The sequence below is a fragment of the Hyposmocoma kahamanoa genome, unplaced genomic scaffold, assembly GCF_003589595.1.
Source record: "Hyposmocoma kahamanoa isolate Upper Pololo Valley unplaced genomic scaffold, ASM358959v1 66, whole genome shotgun sequence".
Taxonomy (NCBI): domain Eukaryota; kingdom Metazoa; phylum Arthropoda; class Insecta; order Lepidoptera; family Cosmopterigidae; genus Hyposmocoma; species Hyposmocoma kahamanoa.
Window position 1 is genome coordinate 5215158 of NW_020653854.1, and position 18448 is coordinate 5233605.

An 18448-nucleotide genomic window follows, 5' to 3' on the forward strand; every position below is an offset into this window, starting at 1 on the left:
GGCATATTAATATTTAAAATTCAAAATTACTTTACAATACCACTGAAAAGGTTTTTTGTTTTATATTTATAGCATTCGCCGTGACCATGGGACCAATAAAGGGCCCGAAACGCTGGTGTTTTTTGAAAGAAAAAATAGTTCCATTTCCAATGTGTAATAATCGTGAAAACCGAATTCAGTATACAACAATCTCGTGATATAAGTATGACAATGACTCATTCACCATGCACCACACAATGTTTGACCCAAGTCGTTAATATTCAAGGACAAACAACGCAAAGAAAAAATCTTTCGATCTGACAGGACTCGAGTCCGCATCTGTTGCCACGCTGGGTCACCGCTTTATCTTTGTTCGAGCTTTGTATCAATAAAAATAACAATATGTTTAACATATATCTAGGAAATGAAAGTATTTTTCCGGATTTAAATCGCGTATATTTGTTTTTTTTCATACAAACCGTTACGGGCCCTTTACATTTAAATCCGGAAAAATAGTTTCATTTCCTATGTGTAACAATCGAAAACCTAAGAACTCGATAGCATATATTTTTTATCAAAAAGTATTTTCACATAAAATATATGAATATCGTAATATTAAGTAGTAGTAATAACGTAATATTCAAGAACAATACAGTTTTTCCGAATTTCTGTACGAAATTTAATTTGAAATTTACCATGAGCTTTTCGATGAAGGAAAACATCGTGATGAAACCTGCACTTCGAAGAATGTTCATAACCCTCGAAAAACGTGTGAAGTCGCCAACCCGAATAGAGACGAGATCCGTGCCCAGCAGTGGGACGTATAAATGGCTTGATAGATCTTGATGATTGAATACATAAGGCGCAAACGATTGTAGAAAAGAGCACATGAAAACATGTGTCACTCACGAGTCAAGATTTTAGATAACTTCTGTACGACTATCTACTAATTATTTTAATTCAACAGTCTCTGAGTGCAAAAAATTTATGATGAAATAAAGCGAAATTGGAGTCGATTTATCAGCTTTAATAATCGTATTGGTTATGCACGAGACTAGACAATACGTGTAATTATTTCAATAAGATAAAGACGACATGACTTCGTGCCAGAAGCAACCATTTTTTTGATAGTATGTTTTACCGTGTAATTAAAATTAGAAATGGAGAGTTTACTTTTTAACAGATAGTTTTGTAGCTATCATTCATTATCATGATATACCTCACATTTAAAAAAATATATAATATCAAGTGACCAGATGAACACGTCATGCGCCTGGTTTTACGCAACACGCTTGTGCATAAACTTAAACATGTAAACATAAGTCTTTTAATCTTAAACTCTACAGTTTAAACGCTATAAAATAAGATAAATAAATGACAAATTTATTTATAGAACTTAAATGTTGCAAAGTATGAAAAGTGCATAATGAAAGGTATAGCCAATATTAGAACTGGAAATCAAAAAAGGAAAACTTGTGATTTAAGTACCAGCAAAATTCCAGTATCACAGAGACACGATCCTAATCTAATATATCTGCGCGCTTTTAACTTTCTACTTCTATGATTGTTGTCTATTTTTTTTACGATATTAAGTGACAAGATGAGGAGCAGAGGAAAAATTCCTAATCTGATTTTAGAGGGGTATAACCACTTTAAAGTTAAAAATAAAATATTGTATGAGTAACTACACGATGTATCCAAGCATAGACATTAATCAGAAACATAAAACAATAAAGTTTCCTCGATAGATAAAAATCACGAAATGTCCTTTAATTTTCGCATTTTTTCGATTTATCCTCGAAATGCTACAGGTTATTAGGACAAAAATTAGATACTTAATTATATTTATGCATGATCGACAACTGTCACTACGGATTTTTTTTTAATCCCTTTAGTTTTACAGTTATTCCGCTAAAACGAATTTGGTACTTTTAATGCGCAAAATTCAACATCTCCTGTCGCATGTCACGCGAACTTCAGGCATATATTTGTGTCACAAATTTGGGCGGAGCCAACGTCAAAACATTTTTGGCATGAGAGCTCTTAAGCGAGTTATTTGTCCATATAACTGTTACTGTGTCGCTCAGAGCTAAGTCGCAAAGATTTGAGGGGCACTGCCACTGCGTATTACTGATATATTACAATGTTATGTTAATTATGCTTATAATTTTACTCTACTAGCAAATAATTTATTTTAACTGCTAAGGGCGCCTGTCCACAGCAGTTGCAGTGTTACTTAGAGTTTTAAATCGCGAAGATCTGAAGGACACTGCCACTGCGCCCATCACACTGAGACATAAGTTGACGAGTCCCACGTGTCTGTAATTCACCATCATCCCCTCAAAACCGTGACACAGTAATAAACTCACATTACTGCTTGGCGACAGAAATAGGTACGTTAGCAGTACCCTGGACGAACTCTTTCACAAGGAGCTCTACTAATATGAATTGAAAGTAAATTGAACATTTACATTTACTAAATAAAAAAAATATTAATTGAACATACATAATGTTTTGTAGTAACTTTGTAAAGCTTTACGCGTACGAGTATATAGTCGTTATTCGCGTGGGGTTAATACGTTATTTAGCACTAATTCTTGGGAAATCATTGTTGTGGTACTTTTCTAAGCACCCTGGCTATAGACTATAAGCATTTTATTTTATTTTGATGTAGTAATTAATTCTTGTGATGTACAAAGTAGAGAAGTTCTTGTTAGTAATTAGTTATTTAAGTTAGGGTTTAATAATCATTTATTCAATAGGTGAAATAAATTTACACTGGAAAAGGTATTTTTTTAAGCTACTGCTCATTCACTGCGCTGAAAATAACGAGCAAGAAACTACATCAAATTTATGTGGAATCTAGAGCCCAGTTGTTTCACCCTACGTCTTTATCAAACACAGGGGTTCCCAAACTTATTTGGTAAACAAATTCAAACAGGTTGTAAAATCGAGTCAGACAATTGCCTCTTGATAGCCAACGAACTTCAGTATGAAACAACAAACGGTTGAAATCTTCATCATTAGTAACACAAAGCTGATGAAATAGTCTATCATTCAAAGAGCTGTTATGGATTTTATTGACTGCTTTGATGACATATTGCACTGATTGAAATAGTCGTTCACTTAAATTTCTAGCAACCAAATGTTGTCTATGAATAACGCAATGTACAGCAAGGACATCTGGAATTTTATTTTTTAAGTACGCTATGAAGCCTTTATGACACCCTGTCATAGCCGGAGCGCCATCCGTAGCAATTGATATAATATTTTTCAAGGGAATCTCTTTCTCATCACAAAACTTTTCCAATGTATTGAATATGGTTTCGCCTTTTGTATCGGTCTCTAAATTTCTAGCAAGCAATAGTTCTTCACAAATTTTCTCATCTTTAATAAACCTCACATAAGACAGCAACAATGCTTCATTAGTTGGTAAAGTGGACTCATCGAGCTGAATTGAGAATGAATAGTCCTCAAACGATTGCACATTCTTCAATGTTTTCAGCCATTTCATCAATTCGTCTTTGCACAGAATTATTACTCAAAGAATTTTTCGGATAATATCTGCGGTCGGTTTACGAAGCACAGTAGTTATTACTTCCTTTATTGCCGGCAAAATTAACTCTTAACAAAGAGATATTGTACGAAGCTCGAAGTCCGTCGTCATCTTGCTTAGCAGCCGCCGAAAAGAGTTTTGCTACACTTGGCTGAGTATTATGCTTCTTCTCTAGGTCTTGAAAATATGCTACATTCTTGTCTTTCTTATCTGGATGCATTTTATTCAAATGATCTTGCAGTCTTGAAGGCTTCATTGCTTCATTCGAAAATGTTTTAAGACATAGAAGGCTCAAAGGCGACGATGGGTTTGTGGGATTTTCAATGAATCCGAATTTAATATATTCCGCACAGTATTGCCATCTCTTCTTTTTTACTTCCGACATTGTTTTGTTTTGAGAAATACGTAACTAAGTGTTGAACTTAAGTACTGCTTATCTATTACACGGGAAACCGCAAATGAAAATAAAATAAATATTACGTTATTTATATAGGATTGCATAAGCAGTTCGCACCGACAGGAGAAGACAAACATGCATAAACTCGTTTATCTCATTCGACGCTCAATCGTACTCAACAAGTAAGAACAAGTATTCTATGAACCAGCCGATTGATACAGGAATCCACAAATCGAGTTATTTAACAAAAACTTGTTAAAACATGCCCGCGGTCTATCATCTACGAAAATTACCAATCTAGGAATACTAATAACTATTAAAATGCGAAATTGTATCTGTTGTCTTTTTATTTGTTTGTTTGTGACTACTTTCATTTCGAAACGGAGCGACCGATTGACATGATTTTTATTTTTTTATTCAATAAAACAGGACAGATGTATGAACTACACAGAGAGAAATATCGAACAGAGTCAGTTTGAGCAATCTCTTAATTAATATTAGTTGATGTTCACAAGTTGTAGTCGGTGTCTAAGAGTCTTCCTAGATGAAATTACAAATCTCCCCCTAAGCCGCTACACAACGCCCACATATTTTTCTAGGCCTGTAGCGCCCACAAGGGGGCGTTCTAACACATAGTCTTCACAACATACGCTTCGGAAGTTTATTATAAAAAAGTATACAGTTCCCCATAAAAGAATCGTTTACTTTAGTTAAACGAAATCGTGGTACCATGAGTTTGGATTTACTTCTAAAGTTAATAAATATTATGGATATCTTAACAGTTCATTCGTTTATTTGGTATATTGCACATGTACATTAAAAAAAACTTATCAGGTTGTAGCAAAGAGACTTAAAATCGAATTGTTAAATTATTTTACTTAATTAATAAATAAAATCGACGTGAGCTCTCCGTAAGTTGTAACTTTATTTTTTTGTTAGAAATTCATCTATAGAGAAGTATGATTTTTGAATGAGACACATGAGTTTATTTTATATTATGTGCTTATGTTATTTTATTTTTAAATAATACTGGAATTTTATTATAGATTAAAATAGATCTGTACAATGGGCTGTTTTTGTATATTTCTAATTTTGGTTGAGAAAGGATCACGTTATTCTGGCGACGGGGATTTTTGTAAAATACAAAGTATGTCGGTCGCTTACGAACAAACAATGCTTCTTCCACGATATAAAAGGACGGAAGGGTTAACAAGTTCTCTTTAATAAATTGTAGTAGTCCCTTTTCCTTTGACGGATATTTACAATAATAGTAAGAAACATTTTTTCTGTTTCAATGGATTGACATTGGAAAGGTAAAACATCTAACGTGCATTTGGAAAATATCCCAGGAGAGCGATTAAGCACATAGAAAAATTCGTGAGGTCCGCTGGTTCGTTCCGTGGCTCAGTTGGTGTAACGTCTGGCACGGTTTGCTAGAAGACGTCGGTTCGAATCCGGCCGCATCGAAGGATTTTTTTCTGAGTGTTCGATCTTTGTATAATAATAACAAACTAGTGGAGTAATTTCACATAAAAATAATTGAATGTCCATTCAATGAAAATTTAAATACAATGAATAGCGTCATCTCTAGCCGGGGCTCTAGCTCTAGCTGGTGGCTGTAAAGGTATCTAAGTGGGTGACGAAATATCATAGATTTCTCATAGATGGGGCTACGGATAAAAAGTCGTTGAAAAACCGCATACAAAGATACGACGCAAGCACATAGAAAAATTCGTGAGGTCCGCTGGTTCGTTCCGTGGCTTAGTTGGTATATCATCTGGCACAGTATGCTAGAAGACGTCGGTTCGAATCCGGCCGGATCGAAGGAATTTTTTTCTGAGTGTTCGATTTTTGTATTAATTATTATAACAAACTAGTGGAGTAATTTCACATAAAAATAATTGAATATCAATTCAATGAAAATTTAAAATTAATTTCAAATTAATTTGTTTAAATTGCTCACTTTTTGTTGAACTAATATTTCTTCTGTTTTATATATTTATCTATTTATTTGGCACAATAAAGAATATATATGGGTCGTTATATTTCCGTTCTCTGAGTGTCCTCAGTAGAGTTAAAACAGTTGATTTATTATTGCACTGACATAACATAGACCTACTACTTTTTGAACTTCGTAGCAACACGATGAAGGAAAAACATATTTAAGTGGTTCATACAAAAGACATCAACGCGGTGGACATAGTTACTTTCTTTATTTATGTTATTTTATTTATTTATTTATCTTTTAAAACGTAATACACAACAATGTTTCTAGTCGCATTTAACGACATTAATGCTGAAAATAATAATTATACATTTAGGGAATTTAATTGAAATTGAAATATAACAATTATATACCGGAGGAATTTTTTGAAACTGTTCGATCTTTGTATGAATAATTATAACAACCTTTTGGAGTAATTTCACAAGAAATGTTTGAATATCATGTTGGTGAGACATCCGACATTCAATACAAACTTAATTACTTAAAAACGACATCTCTCTAGCCAGCTTCTGGTAGCCGTAAAGGTGAAGAAATAGTTTCATGAATTTACATATGACGCTGCGGAAAAAAATATAATATTTAGATTATTTCTTTTTGTTACAGAATCGATTTCAGCAATCCTTCAACCGACAAGCCGGCGAATCTCGCTAACTCGGCCGTACTGCGTATGCTCGAAGAAGAAGAGCGCTCGCGTATGGGCTACCCCAGTAAGTGCCTTATATCATTGTAACAAGGTTATTTGTGTTTTTTTTTATTTCTTTTAATATCTATAAATTCTATGTTTATTTACTTTCTATTCAATTTCTATTATTAATTATTATATGAGTGAATTGACGTGCTGTGGTATGATAACCCAGATTCTATTTAGTATTCGTTCCTTTCTTTGCAAAATAAGATCATAACTTTTACAAATAAATACCCTACTAAATAAAATACCTATGAATTACATCAAGGTTCGAAATTTGAAACAGTCTTTTCCTTTCCGATTGTTTGAGCCCGTTGCAAGATATAAGCTTACTAACGCAACTAATCCGCGCCTGCTTGGCAGAGTTAGATCCTACACAAGTGCAGGCGATTCTCGAGACACTCGTGCACATGGACCATCGGTTTGATCGTCATTGGCCTCCTGAGCAGGCGCGCATGCGGTCAGCGCGAAGCTGGGATGGCCAACTGAATACTACCGGAAATGTTTACTCTGAATTTATGCAAGCTACTAAAGGTACACGGTGTAGGTGTAACCATGGCTTTACCATATTACCAGGCATTCCCGAATAAAAAATCAACAATATTTAACGTCAGTTTTCATTTGAAATATCACATCGTCATGTTTTAATAACTTATACTCAGTCCAACCATTTATTTAACTTTTGACAGCTCGAATTCTACTCAATTAGTGATGTCCTAATGCGTTTCTGATGCGATTCTTATATAACAATCAATTTTATATATGAATAAGTTTCAATCGTGAATGTGAGTGGGTTCAAAAAAAGATATTGTCTGATTGGGACCGTGATGTTGCGTTTGACAATTTGTGTACTCAAGAATTAATAATTAATATTAATGAGGATTCAAGTGATGATTCCCGTTCATATGGAGAAGAATCCGACGATTCATTATAATAAACAATAAAAGTGTATTTTAATTGTTTATAATTTATTTAATTTCATTATAATTTATTTGACAGGTACCAAAATTTATCAACTTGAATAATTTTGTTACATAATCTGTTGGCTCGATAAATATCGCGGCTAAAGAGCACATCTCTTCACTAAAATTAAAAGAGTCCAGGAAGTATTGCATTCATTTGTCTATGGTTGTGTGTCAATAATTACGGAACTTATTACGGAAATAGTTGGACGGAGTATAGTTCATAGCATGTTTTAACAGTGAATGTAACAGGTTTCATTTCGGCCAGACAATATTATGACAGCGCGTTTTTAAATACATGTGGCGTCATTTAGTGATAATTTTTAATATTAGCAGTAGCATTCTGGCGACCTATAAAACTTCGTATGTAGTGGTAATTTCACGTAGTTTTCTTTTAAAAATGGTTACATCTATGCCTATTCTGTCAAACAAACTGGTAGATGAATAGAGGCTTTCCATGTGACGTCTTTCGTATAATTGCAATGTGATTAACATTTGTCCGGTTCACTGGAACGCAAAATAGCCTGCCGTGTTGCTATCTGTCATCGCACATCGTTAATTGCATATTGATCTGCAAGTCCATGAATACTGAAATATCCTATTACAAACGTTTACTTACTTCAATAATTATGAACTATGTAACACGTCTGTGCGATTAAACGAATATAAGCAGTGGTGCATTGTAATACGTACAAACTCGTAATGTCACTGATGTAACAATTCGTCATAAAAGCATTGTAAAATCATAAGTAATTCTGTTACGTCTAGGGTTTCTGATTTCTCGATATACTTTTTTCTCGAGTCTCGAGAATTCTCGTTCCCAATTTCTTGAGTTTGTCGAGGTGTTCGAGAAATTTTTAAAAACCTTATAGATTCAGCTTAACCAATTATAAATATAAATTTTCAATGATTTACATGAACACAATTTACATGACTTTTTCTAAGTGGTTTTGGCTTGAGTGTTCTGGGTAGTGACCCGAAACTTTTTTTTTTTGAAACTAAGTGATGGGACGAACAAGTCGTGCGCCTGATGGTAAGCGACATGTCTGTCCATAGCAGTTGCAGTGCCACTCAGAGTTTTAAATAGCAAAGATCTGAAATCTGAGACTTACAAAGACTTACAAAGATCTGATGCAATGTCATGCGTTATTTGTTAATTCGCACCATTCATGGAAGAATGGCATGGAGTTACGTCAAAAACGTTTATTGCTCCATTAGATACAGAAAAATATAACCCACAAACTCTCCAATTCTTATAACTCTATCGACTAATATTGTAGAAGAAGAAGAAAGAAGAAGAAAGAATGGGAAAGGACGTGGGTTGTGTTTTTCTGTATCTAATGGAGCAATACACATGTTCGCCGTAACTCCACTTATGCCATTCTTCTGAGGGGTGCGAATTAAAAAAGCAATTTAATTTTTCTTGCCTCGAAGTTGGCCAAATTTCTCGACTCGAGAAATCTCGAGCATAAAGCCTAGTTACGACTCGGTCACCAGTTTGTTTCAACAGCAAAACTCACGAACTGGGTAACGTAAAGATCAATGAATGACGTATGTATCTACTAGAGTGTAATGTCCACATAATGAATAATACAAGCTTCCTAAGAACCGCCCACTGATGACGATACAAGTTCATTAGCAAAAGTTAGTTGGCAAAGAACAGAGCGATTGTGTAAAATGTGCCTCTACTTGCTGTTGATGCTCGTAGTTCATAATCGACAGCGAAAGAATACGAACGAAAACCATGCCTGAGACAGTGTTTGTGGGTAAAGTGCCTTTTTATTATTATTACACACGCCTTTTTTCTTAATTTCCAGACGCTTTTATGTTTCAAACAACCAAAGCCTTTATCGGTCGCCCATTACTGAGGACCATGTCTTTGTGAAATTACACTTGCAATACTGACATCCTTATCATAACTGCCGTTATTGATATTTTTAGCGAAATTGAGTTTACATAACGGGACCACAGAAACGAACTCTACAAATATTTTTTTAATATATTTTATTAGTTACTTTAGTTATTAAGCAAAATCAGCGTAATTCTATCTTAATGTAACTAACTACATCTGTGGCCGAACGGTTACCATGACTGACTGCTTGCACTTGCAGAGGTCCCGGGTTTGATACCCGGGCTTTGAGAAATATTTGTATGGCCTACATAAGTTTCTCTCGTGAGATTGGATGTAATTTGTGATTGTCTATGCGTGAGTCCATGGCACCCGCGACATAGGGTTTCCCTTTTTTTATAACATCAAGACTATGAGTGTGTCTTCTTATTCTTCTTCAAGTGCCTCAACATTATTGAAGGTCGGCAGTCAGCTTTCTATGTCTTTCTTTGTCCTGAGCTAGCCGGAACAGTTGTCTGTACTTACTTCCAATAAAATTGACTAACAAGGGAAATGTAACGACTGTAGTTTCCCGTTGCTTTCCGTCATAGATCTTTTAGAGGGTATATTAGGGTCAGCCAGGTGTATGGTTAACCCGCCATTGCTCGGTCGCCAGAACCTCGTCTGTTGTTCAGCAGAGAGCACCACAAGCACCAAGAGCGTGTGCGTTAAAAAAAAATACATTTTTATACTATAATTATTAATACAAAAATCGAACACTTAGAAAAAATTCCTTCGATCCGGCCGGATTCGAACCGACGTCTGCTAGCAAACCGTGGCACACGCTATGCCGACTACGTCACAGAACGAACCAGCGGATCTCACGAATTTTTCTATGTCTTGTTGTCGTACCTTTGTATTTGGTTTTTCAACGACTTTTTAGCCGTAGCGCCATCGATGAGAAATCTATGAAAGTATTTCGTCACCATGTTACGTCGTCATATTTTTTTACTACTTAAAAAACCTTTAGGTACCAATATCTCGAAAGCTACCACGTAGTAATAAGACAAGAAAGATGGAATAGCTCTTCTCCACAACGAGAGTTGTGACAGAAAACAGACAAGTCTTCGGCAAAGTGGAGTGTGACAATCAATATTGCGAGATTTTCAGCTGCCTGGTCACCCCATAGTTTTGAATTTCGCCCTCTTTCCCGTTTGTCCTCTATTTTGCTCGTAATAATGCTTCTACATACATGTGACCAAAGTATTATAGCTTCCTATTAAAATAGTTCAAACAGCTGACTGAAAGGTTTGTTAGAAATCCCAAATGTTATTTCCGTTTGATAAAAGTCGTATTTTTTTCTGTGTAAAGTTTAATGTGTCTTTATTGCACCATGTACATTACGTCTGTAGGACGGTATTTCTGTTATATATTTGCCAATAAAGGCCGACACTGATAGACTTAAAAGTATAACTAACAGTTTGCAACATAAAAGTGTTATACAGCTCAGGTTAAAAGAAACGTTTCGTGGTGAAAATAAAGCAGCTTTTAGACGACCATGAAACAGTGCAGTGGTCGTTATAAACCCACATGTTATGTATTTTCGTAGCCAGCGTGTGGGTGAATGTAGGCGATGTAAAGTACAGGTGTTTGAAAATTCTATTCTATTTAAATATAAGTTTTTGTTAAATTCACCTTACGTTCAAATAGAAGTGTTGCTAACGTTTAAATCACTTTACGTTAAATCAGAAGTGTTGCTAATGCAAAAATAGAAAAAAAAACACGAGCGCGTACTAAAATTGATCACAGAGTAGGATTGGTTGCCCATAGGTCATTGGCAATATTAAACACAAATTTGCCACCCTGAGAGGTGTAATATTTTCTTCAAATTTTGATGGGATCACTACTGAGATACCTCTTTATAACAAATAGAATCAAGAATCATCGAAATCGGTTCACAAATGACAAAATACTCGCGTAACATACATACAAAAAACAATACAATCGAATTGAGAGCCTCCTCCTTTTTTGGAGTCTGTTAAAAATGAAATTCTACCAATATATTTGCATTATTTTGTGCAATGGTCACATCGATCTTTTGTGTAATATTGTTCTGAATATAAAAACTGTTTTCATTAATGACTTTGTGCACAGCGACTAATACCGCGATTGAAATGAGTTCCCGTAAATGCTATGGTTATTTTAAATTTTTAATTTTTTTAATTTTTTACATTCATAAAAGTTAAAATTTAAAAAATGTTTTTCTACTCCTGTACTTTAAAGCAATCAATTAATTACATTTTAATAAATTATATCACAAAGGCGCTCTTTTTATTTCTGAATAAAAATTCTACTGTGTATGGTACTCGCTACTGAACTGAAAAAAATGATGTACACACGCCAGCACATCAAGCTACACATTGCCGTATCTTGCAATTTTTTTTCCGTTCAATTTCTAAAAGAATTCAAAAAATTCTGTTGCACTGGAGGCGATTTTCCAACAAAAATGTGTAGTCTGATGTGCCGTTGTATGTACATAGAACTATAATGAGTATTATAGTTCAGTACACAGAACTATAATGAGTTTCAAAAAACGAATGTCGTATTCCCGATCGGTTAGATTGACCTAAAGGTCTTGCAACCGGGCATAAACTTTTATAAAACAAAATATTGGTTAAAATATAAACGGTACATTCTATCTATTTGGCTAATTGTTCTGTAGCGTTTGTTTGGCTTCCGTTAGAGTTTGTCTGTCTTGGATTGTTAACAAAATATACATTTGTACAAATATACAAGCAATATTAAATGTATAGGAAATGAAACTATTTTTCCGGATTTAAATCGCCTATATTTGTTTTTTCAAACAAACCGACGTTTCGGGCCCTTTACAGGTCCCATCGTCACGGTTGACTGACAACCGGTTTGTTTGAGAAAACAAATATACGCGATTTAAATCCGGAAAAATAGTTTCATTTCCTATGTGTAACAATCGCGAAAACCTAAGAACTCGATAAATATTAAATGTATATTTAACAATTTCATTATTTAATTTACCCGTAGAAAAAAGTATTCTATGCAATCATTACATAATTAGGTCTTAAAATCTCGTACCTATTACTTAGGCCACTCGGCAATGTCTCGTGGCCTAAACATGGTACTGGTCTTTAAGAACCTTCATTATTCAACGTGTACATAACATACTATAATTTATAATTAGACCTTAGAAAAGTAACCTTAGATTCCCAAATATAACTAATAAATTTATTCATTAATAATGAGATTTATGCTTAACCATTTAATACCATTACAAAAATACTAACCTATGGACATTGAGAGACTTGGCATTCACAGAAGTTGTCTAAGAATACAAGTGGAAACAAAATAGCACTTTCTCGAGGAAATTGCATTGTACCAACTTTTCGTATTTATTCCGGTTTATAGCATGCGAATAATATGCACCTTGTTACGTTTAATTAATATGCGGGTTTGCACGTCAAATTACGCACGGCTAGAGTAAATAATACTGTGGTAATAAAATAGTTTAAGTCATAAAGAAAAAAGATTGACTAGGTATAATTTGCATACATGATAAACACCGTTGAATTCCTTTCACTGTCTCGATTTTATGTTTTAATTTGCAAAATTATTCAAAAATAAATATGATAAAGAGTCGTAAAAAATTATTAAACTAAGAAGGTAAGTATTATATTGTTTCGTAATTCCGTTTTTGTACAACGTTCTATTTACACTTCAAAACGCAATACCGGGCAATTAAAGCGTAAATGTGATTTCTAGACCCTTTTTAGTCATATAATTATTTCTAGTAATTCTGTTTCTTGTGCCTGCTCAAAAGTTCGTACAAATGGAGGTCAAGAGGTTTACGACTTCTGCCGACGATATGTCAAAAAAGAAAAATGCTTCAACGTTTTTAAAATGCGTTTGTGATGTCGTTTTTAAGCAGAATAAGTACAGTCGACAGTGCAGTTGTCCTAAGTGATATAGAGTTGAATTAGTTCTGAGATGTGAAGTTAGCTACTGACTGTTTTTTCGTTACACTACGTCGTCGTCGATCTGTTTGTGACGTACGTTCCGGAACTTAGTATAAGAAGGACTGTGACGTGAAACGAAGCGTGTTGTGGCGTGATGAATCAATTTCTGTAAGCGACTCTGTGTTTTTTGGCATAGATACAATTCTGGAATAAGATTTGTAGAATCAGCGATGTGTTTTCATTATACTTTGTAACTTTGATGTTTTGTAAGAGCTTAATTGCTAATTTTATTATATTTTAGAATGGTGTTCTAGATTGAAATTAAATTATTTTAAGATTAATTACGATAAATTTATAACGTAAAATTTTAAAGTGTAAATATATGTCGTATAATTGATAATATAAAGTAATAACGAAAATGCACGGGAATTATTGAAAGTATGTAGGTAGTTTTGACGATTTCTCGAAACAAAACGAGTAAATTTGTAAGAAACAGACGATCGATATCGTAAAATATTATTTGTATAAAAAAATCGAGCAAATCTGTAAGCACCTTAAGGCGTTTTCCCTATGACTACTAAGGGAGTAGCCATTGCAAAGACGCACTCATCGACAAGGTATTGCATTAAGTCAGAAAAAACTTTATCTTCTCTATTATCTAGATCGAAACCGAAAAGGCCTCATTTTCGCTCTTATTGTATGGATATAACGCTTTCCCTAACCGCCTCAAGTCGATTCCGCTTTAATAAGTGTGGAGATTCCCAAAGACAAAGTCGTATCTCACACTACCGAAGTAATAACTGAGAATGAGTAGAGCAAAAATCGATACTTTGTGAGAGCATAATAAAACTGTTGACATCACATACTATTTCGGTTGAGTCGCCCGCAACAGTCGCACGCATGAATCAATGGCTAATAATATCAGACGATGAAAAGATGCAAATGACAAATGACTATCAGAGTATTTTAGTATGTTTAGTCACGCCTCTGTTTTGTGAGGTATGTCTGTATCCGAGACAGTATATTTGTTTGGCATGCTGACATTAGACGGGAAAGTTTTATGAACTTCACGGTAAGACTTTAGAATGCCCGGCTACGTGCCAAAGTATGCCAAAGTATATCAATAACGCGCTATTTTCCAATGGCTTGTAAAACAAGCAAGGTCCAATTTCCAACAAAAATCTGTCGTGATGCATCAATGTGTTTTGATAGGTAGTGTTACTTTGATGCCAAAGTGTAATGAAATAAATAAGAGGTAATTATTATCTTTGGCAACGTTCACGGCATTGTCTCTCGATGCTTTGAATGCATAAGACAATTTGTCTACTAAGACTACCCTTGGTATACCTATAATGTGATCAATCGTCAAGTGTTTTTCGCATGAAAGACATAAGAATAACACGAACTTTATGAATCAGATTATGTCTATGGGAAATTTTATAACTCTCCTATTATGTTAATTAAATACATCGAGTATATAACCAGAAAAGTTAAACTGGTCGATTTGAAGTGAAACAATTGACGACACCCGTAAATTGTTTCGAATTCGAGTTGTCACCGTAGTGATTTGGCAGAATAGTTTTCAAACGAATTAAATGACATTTCGTCTCTATTTCTGGTTATATACTTGATGATTGAATATCACCATGTTCCAATACCATGATATTAAATATTTTTTTGTGAAATTACTTCATTAGTTTGTTATAATTATTTATACAAATATCGAACACAAGTGCCTTCACCATACCGTAGTTGATGCTCTCCCATCTGAGCTATAGAATGAACCAGCAGCATGACTTTTTAGCACTCTATGAAAGTTTTGATTTTACTTTTCTCCTATTTAAGCATAAAAAAGTTATTCACTGATTTTGTTCGAAGATTCTATAAATCTTTCTCCTGAAAAGTGTAATTTTGCATTAACACACAACACAGCATAAGGGTATATCAACCTTGATTGTTAAGATTTAAATTCAACCCTATGCATTCGGTATATGAATGTTCCGAAATCCTAGTTAGATGTGCTCTTGACTGACTTTTTCAGATATTAATGTAATAAAAAACATATTTATTTCAATTCTTGCCATTTAAATGGTTCGTTGTTTTATATATTACATCGTTTTCTATTCTAATGAGCAGTTTTATTTTTTATTCATTTTTTTATATTATTTTATTTATTATTATTTAATATTCGTTTCATTTATATATTAACGATAATGATATAATAATGAAATCATAAGATACTTTTAATGTTTAACTTGCAGTAAGAGAAGCAGGCACTACTGACAGCCATTAGCTAAGCGATGCATGATAATATATTTCTTTCTCTTCCGCTATTCATATCATTTATATACAAAATTATGTATTAGATTTGTAATTTATGTGTATGTAAATGAATGTACGTAACGGCTGAATGAAAGACGAATTATATGTACGTATATAATTTTAATAAAGTAAATATACCGCTGTTAATATAACGTTTTAGTTTAATGAATGAGTGAATGAAAAAGTTTTCTTTGAACGGAGTCTAGGATTACAATAACCGCAGGGCATTGTAAATGTGCTTAGTACCGTACAGCAAAGATTGTCTTGCTTTATTTATAAAGTAGTATTGTTTCATGTCTATAATTTGCATAGATCATTATTCAGTTGTTGACGAGTGTGTCTATATCTCGGATAAAACGTCCAATTAGGCAGAGTCAACTTCGAGAAACAGGTCAATCGTCGAATCCGACTCGGTTGGGCAGCTTTCGGGAAGCTCCGAGACGTCTTCTCGTCCGCAATACCGCAGCCCTTGAAGATTTTTCGAGCAGTGCGTGTTGCCAGCAATGTCCTACGGCTCTGAGATGTGGTTACTTTCTATAGGCCTCATAAAAAACTCAAAGTCACTCAACGAGCTATAGAGCGAGCAACGTTCGGTATTTCTCTATGTGATCGAATAAAAATGAGGAAATCGATAGAAGAACGAAAGTCACTGACATAGCTCTAAATATTAGCAGTTTGAAGTGGTAGTGTGCAGGTCGCATAGCTCGTAGAACTGACGGCCACTGGGGTAGAAAGGTTCTTGAATGGAGACCACGAACCGGAGAACGTTCAGAGGTACGACCCCCTACTAGACGGATAACCTGGTGAGGGCGGCGGGTAATCGATGGATGCACGTCGCGTCCGACCGGCTAGTCTGGCAATCTTTGGGGCAGGCCTATGTTCAGCAGTGGATGTCGTTTGACTGATTTGATAATGATGATTATTATTCAGACTAATAGTTCCATTAGGATTTTAAAACAAATTATTCTTCTCCAATTTAATACACGAAATAATTATAACCATTTATTTTATTTTAAAAAAACCAACCGCTTTCGCTGTGTTCGTTACCCTGATCTTCTCTCCGTCAATACGAATAATATTAGCCCAAACACAAGGTAGCTGCCGTTGAGGAGTTCTGCTCATCTGTCTACCATTTCTATCATCAGATGACCTCTAGGTCACATGTGATGTCATTTTAATTGGAATTACATTTACGTGTCAAATCGATTAACGAAAAGTGGATGAAATTCAATAAACTAGATTTAACTCCAATTTGCCACCCTTAAAAGGTGGAATGTCTTCCCAAATTTGAATGGAACCACAACTAAGGTACCTTTTTCAAAATAAAAAAAACCATCGAAATTAGTTCATAAATATGGCACAATATACGCAAAAAATACATCCGAATTGAGAACTATTTTAGAAAAGAAACATAATTTTTTGAAAGTTGGTTGTAAATAGTATTGTATCTATGCAGCAATTTAACATTAAACCTCGTTTATTTTTAGTATTTGTCAAAGTCAAATAATCATTTATTCCATAGGTACAACTTTTAACTTGTTCGTTAACTATGCTGACCTGAGAACGAGCAAGAAACTCTAGGAATTTCTCTTTTCAATAAACTTAAATGCAATGGAATACACTGTTAATCATAATTGTGTGGAATCTGGACTCATGTTGTCTTTCCATATATCTTTATCTAACACATATTTTTCAATTTATTAATATGACTTTTCAATTAAAATACTTTTAATGTAAGTTTTAAAGTTAGAAAATTATAATCTTAATATAATGCTCCGGAATCGTATTGTAAAAACGTATACGGTTCCCCATAAAAGAATCGTTTACCTTAGTCAAACGAAACCGTGTTACCATGAGTTTGGACTTAGTTCTATGGTTAATTTTACGGATGTCTTGATTTATTGAACTCCGTCACTAGTGATTTGTAAACTATTTTGTACTTCTTACATACCATTAATTCGTACCAGTAAAACAGTAATAAAACAAAATAATAAAAAAATGTTCTCTCATCAAAAATCTGTTTTATACCCAAGTTCGAGCGAGACGGGACGAGTGTCCTAAAAACGTGCACTCTTTAAATATAATATGCGGTAGATATTTGCGGGCAGCTCACCTGCGCTTGAGCCAAGTAGTCGGTGTCCTGATCGCTCGTTGGCGTGTTGTTCCAGACCAGACTGTAGATGACGTGAGTTTGTGTTTTATAGCCTTGAATTTGTAATCTGGGCTTTGATCTATTTTGTTACTAGGTTCGTTTTGCCAATTACCATCCACACTTAGTAGATCATATTTTGTAAGGTTCACTCACTCCATGATAACATTTACTATCATCACCACTATAAGCTTATAGCAGTTTACTGGCGGATATAGACATATTTCAAGTTGTAGTAACAGGGTTTGTGCTTTTCACACTCTATCACAAAAAAGTCTAAATTCGCAATGGCTTCCTCAATTTCCAACATTTGATTATTGAATTACGGCACAGGTTCAAATTCAAACTTTGCTTGCATATTGCGATATTCCTAAACACTGATATGGAACTCGTAGACCATCTTAAAAAAACGCAAATTAATCAGAATGTGAACAGCAAAAAAAATCGTGTGAAGTTTGCACAGGGATGTCAACTTGTAGTTGATTAAAATTTAATTTACTTTCTTTTCCATTAAATAATAAACCTATGTTCTAAAATTTGATAGATTCGCATGAAATCACCAGCAAATCTAACTAG

The 18448-nt window shown here is 34.3% G+C and overlaps 1 protein-coding gene across 5 annotated transcripts in view; it reads left to right on the forward strand.

The window, feature by feature from the left end:
- Window positions 1-18448, forward strand: part of LOC113231659 (ataxin-2 homolog) — a 54150-nt gene that overhangs the window by 23198 nt on the left and 12504 nt on the right. For 3 of the 5 annotated variants that reach the window (XM_026466090.1, XM_026466091.1, XM_026466092.1), the window contains 2 exons: window positions 6541-6644; window positions 6986-7156. In XM_026466090.1, coding sequence (XP_026321875.1) covers window positions 6541-6644; window positions 6986-7156 — 275 coding nt within the window. The remainder of the gene's footprint in view (window positions 1-6540; window positions 6645-6985; window positions 7157-18448) is intronic. The other 2 variants (XM_026466093.1, XM_026466094.1) reach the window with 1 other exon arrangement.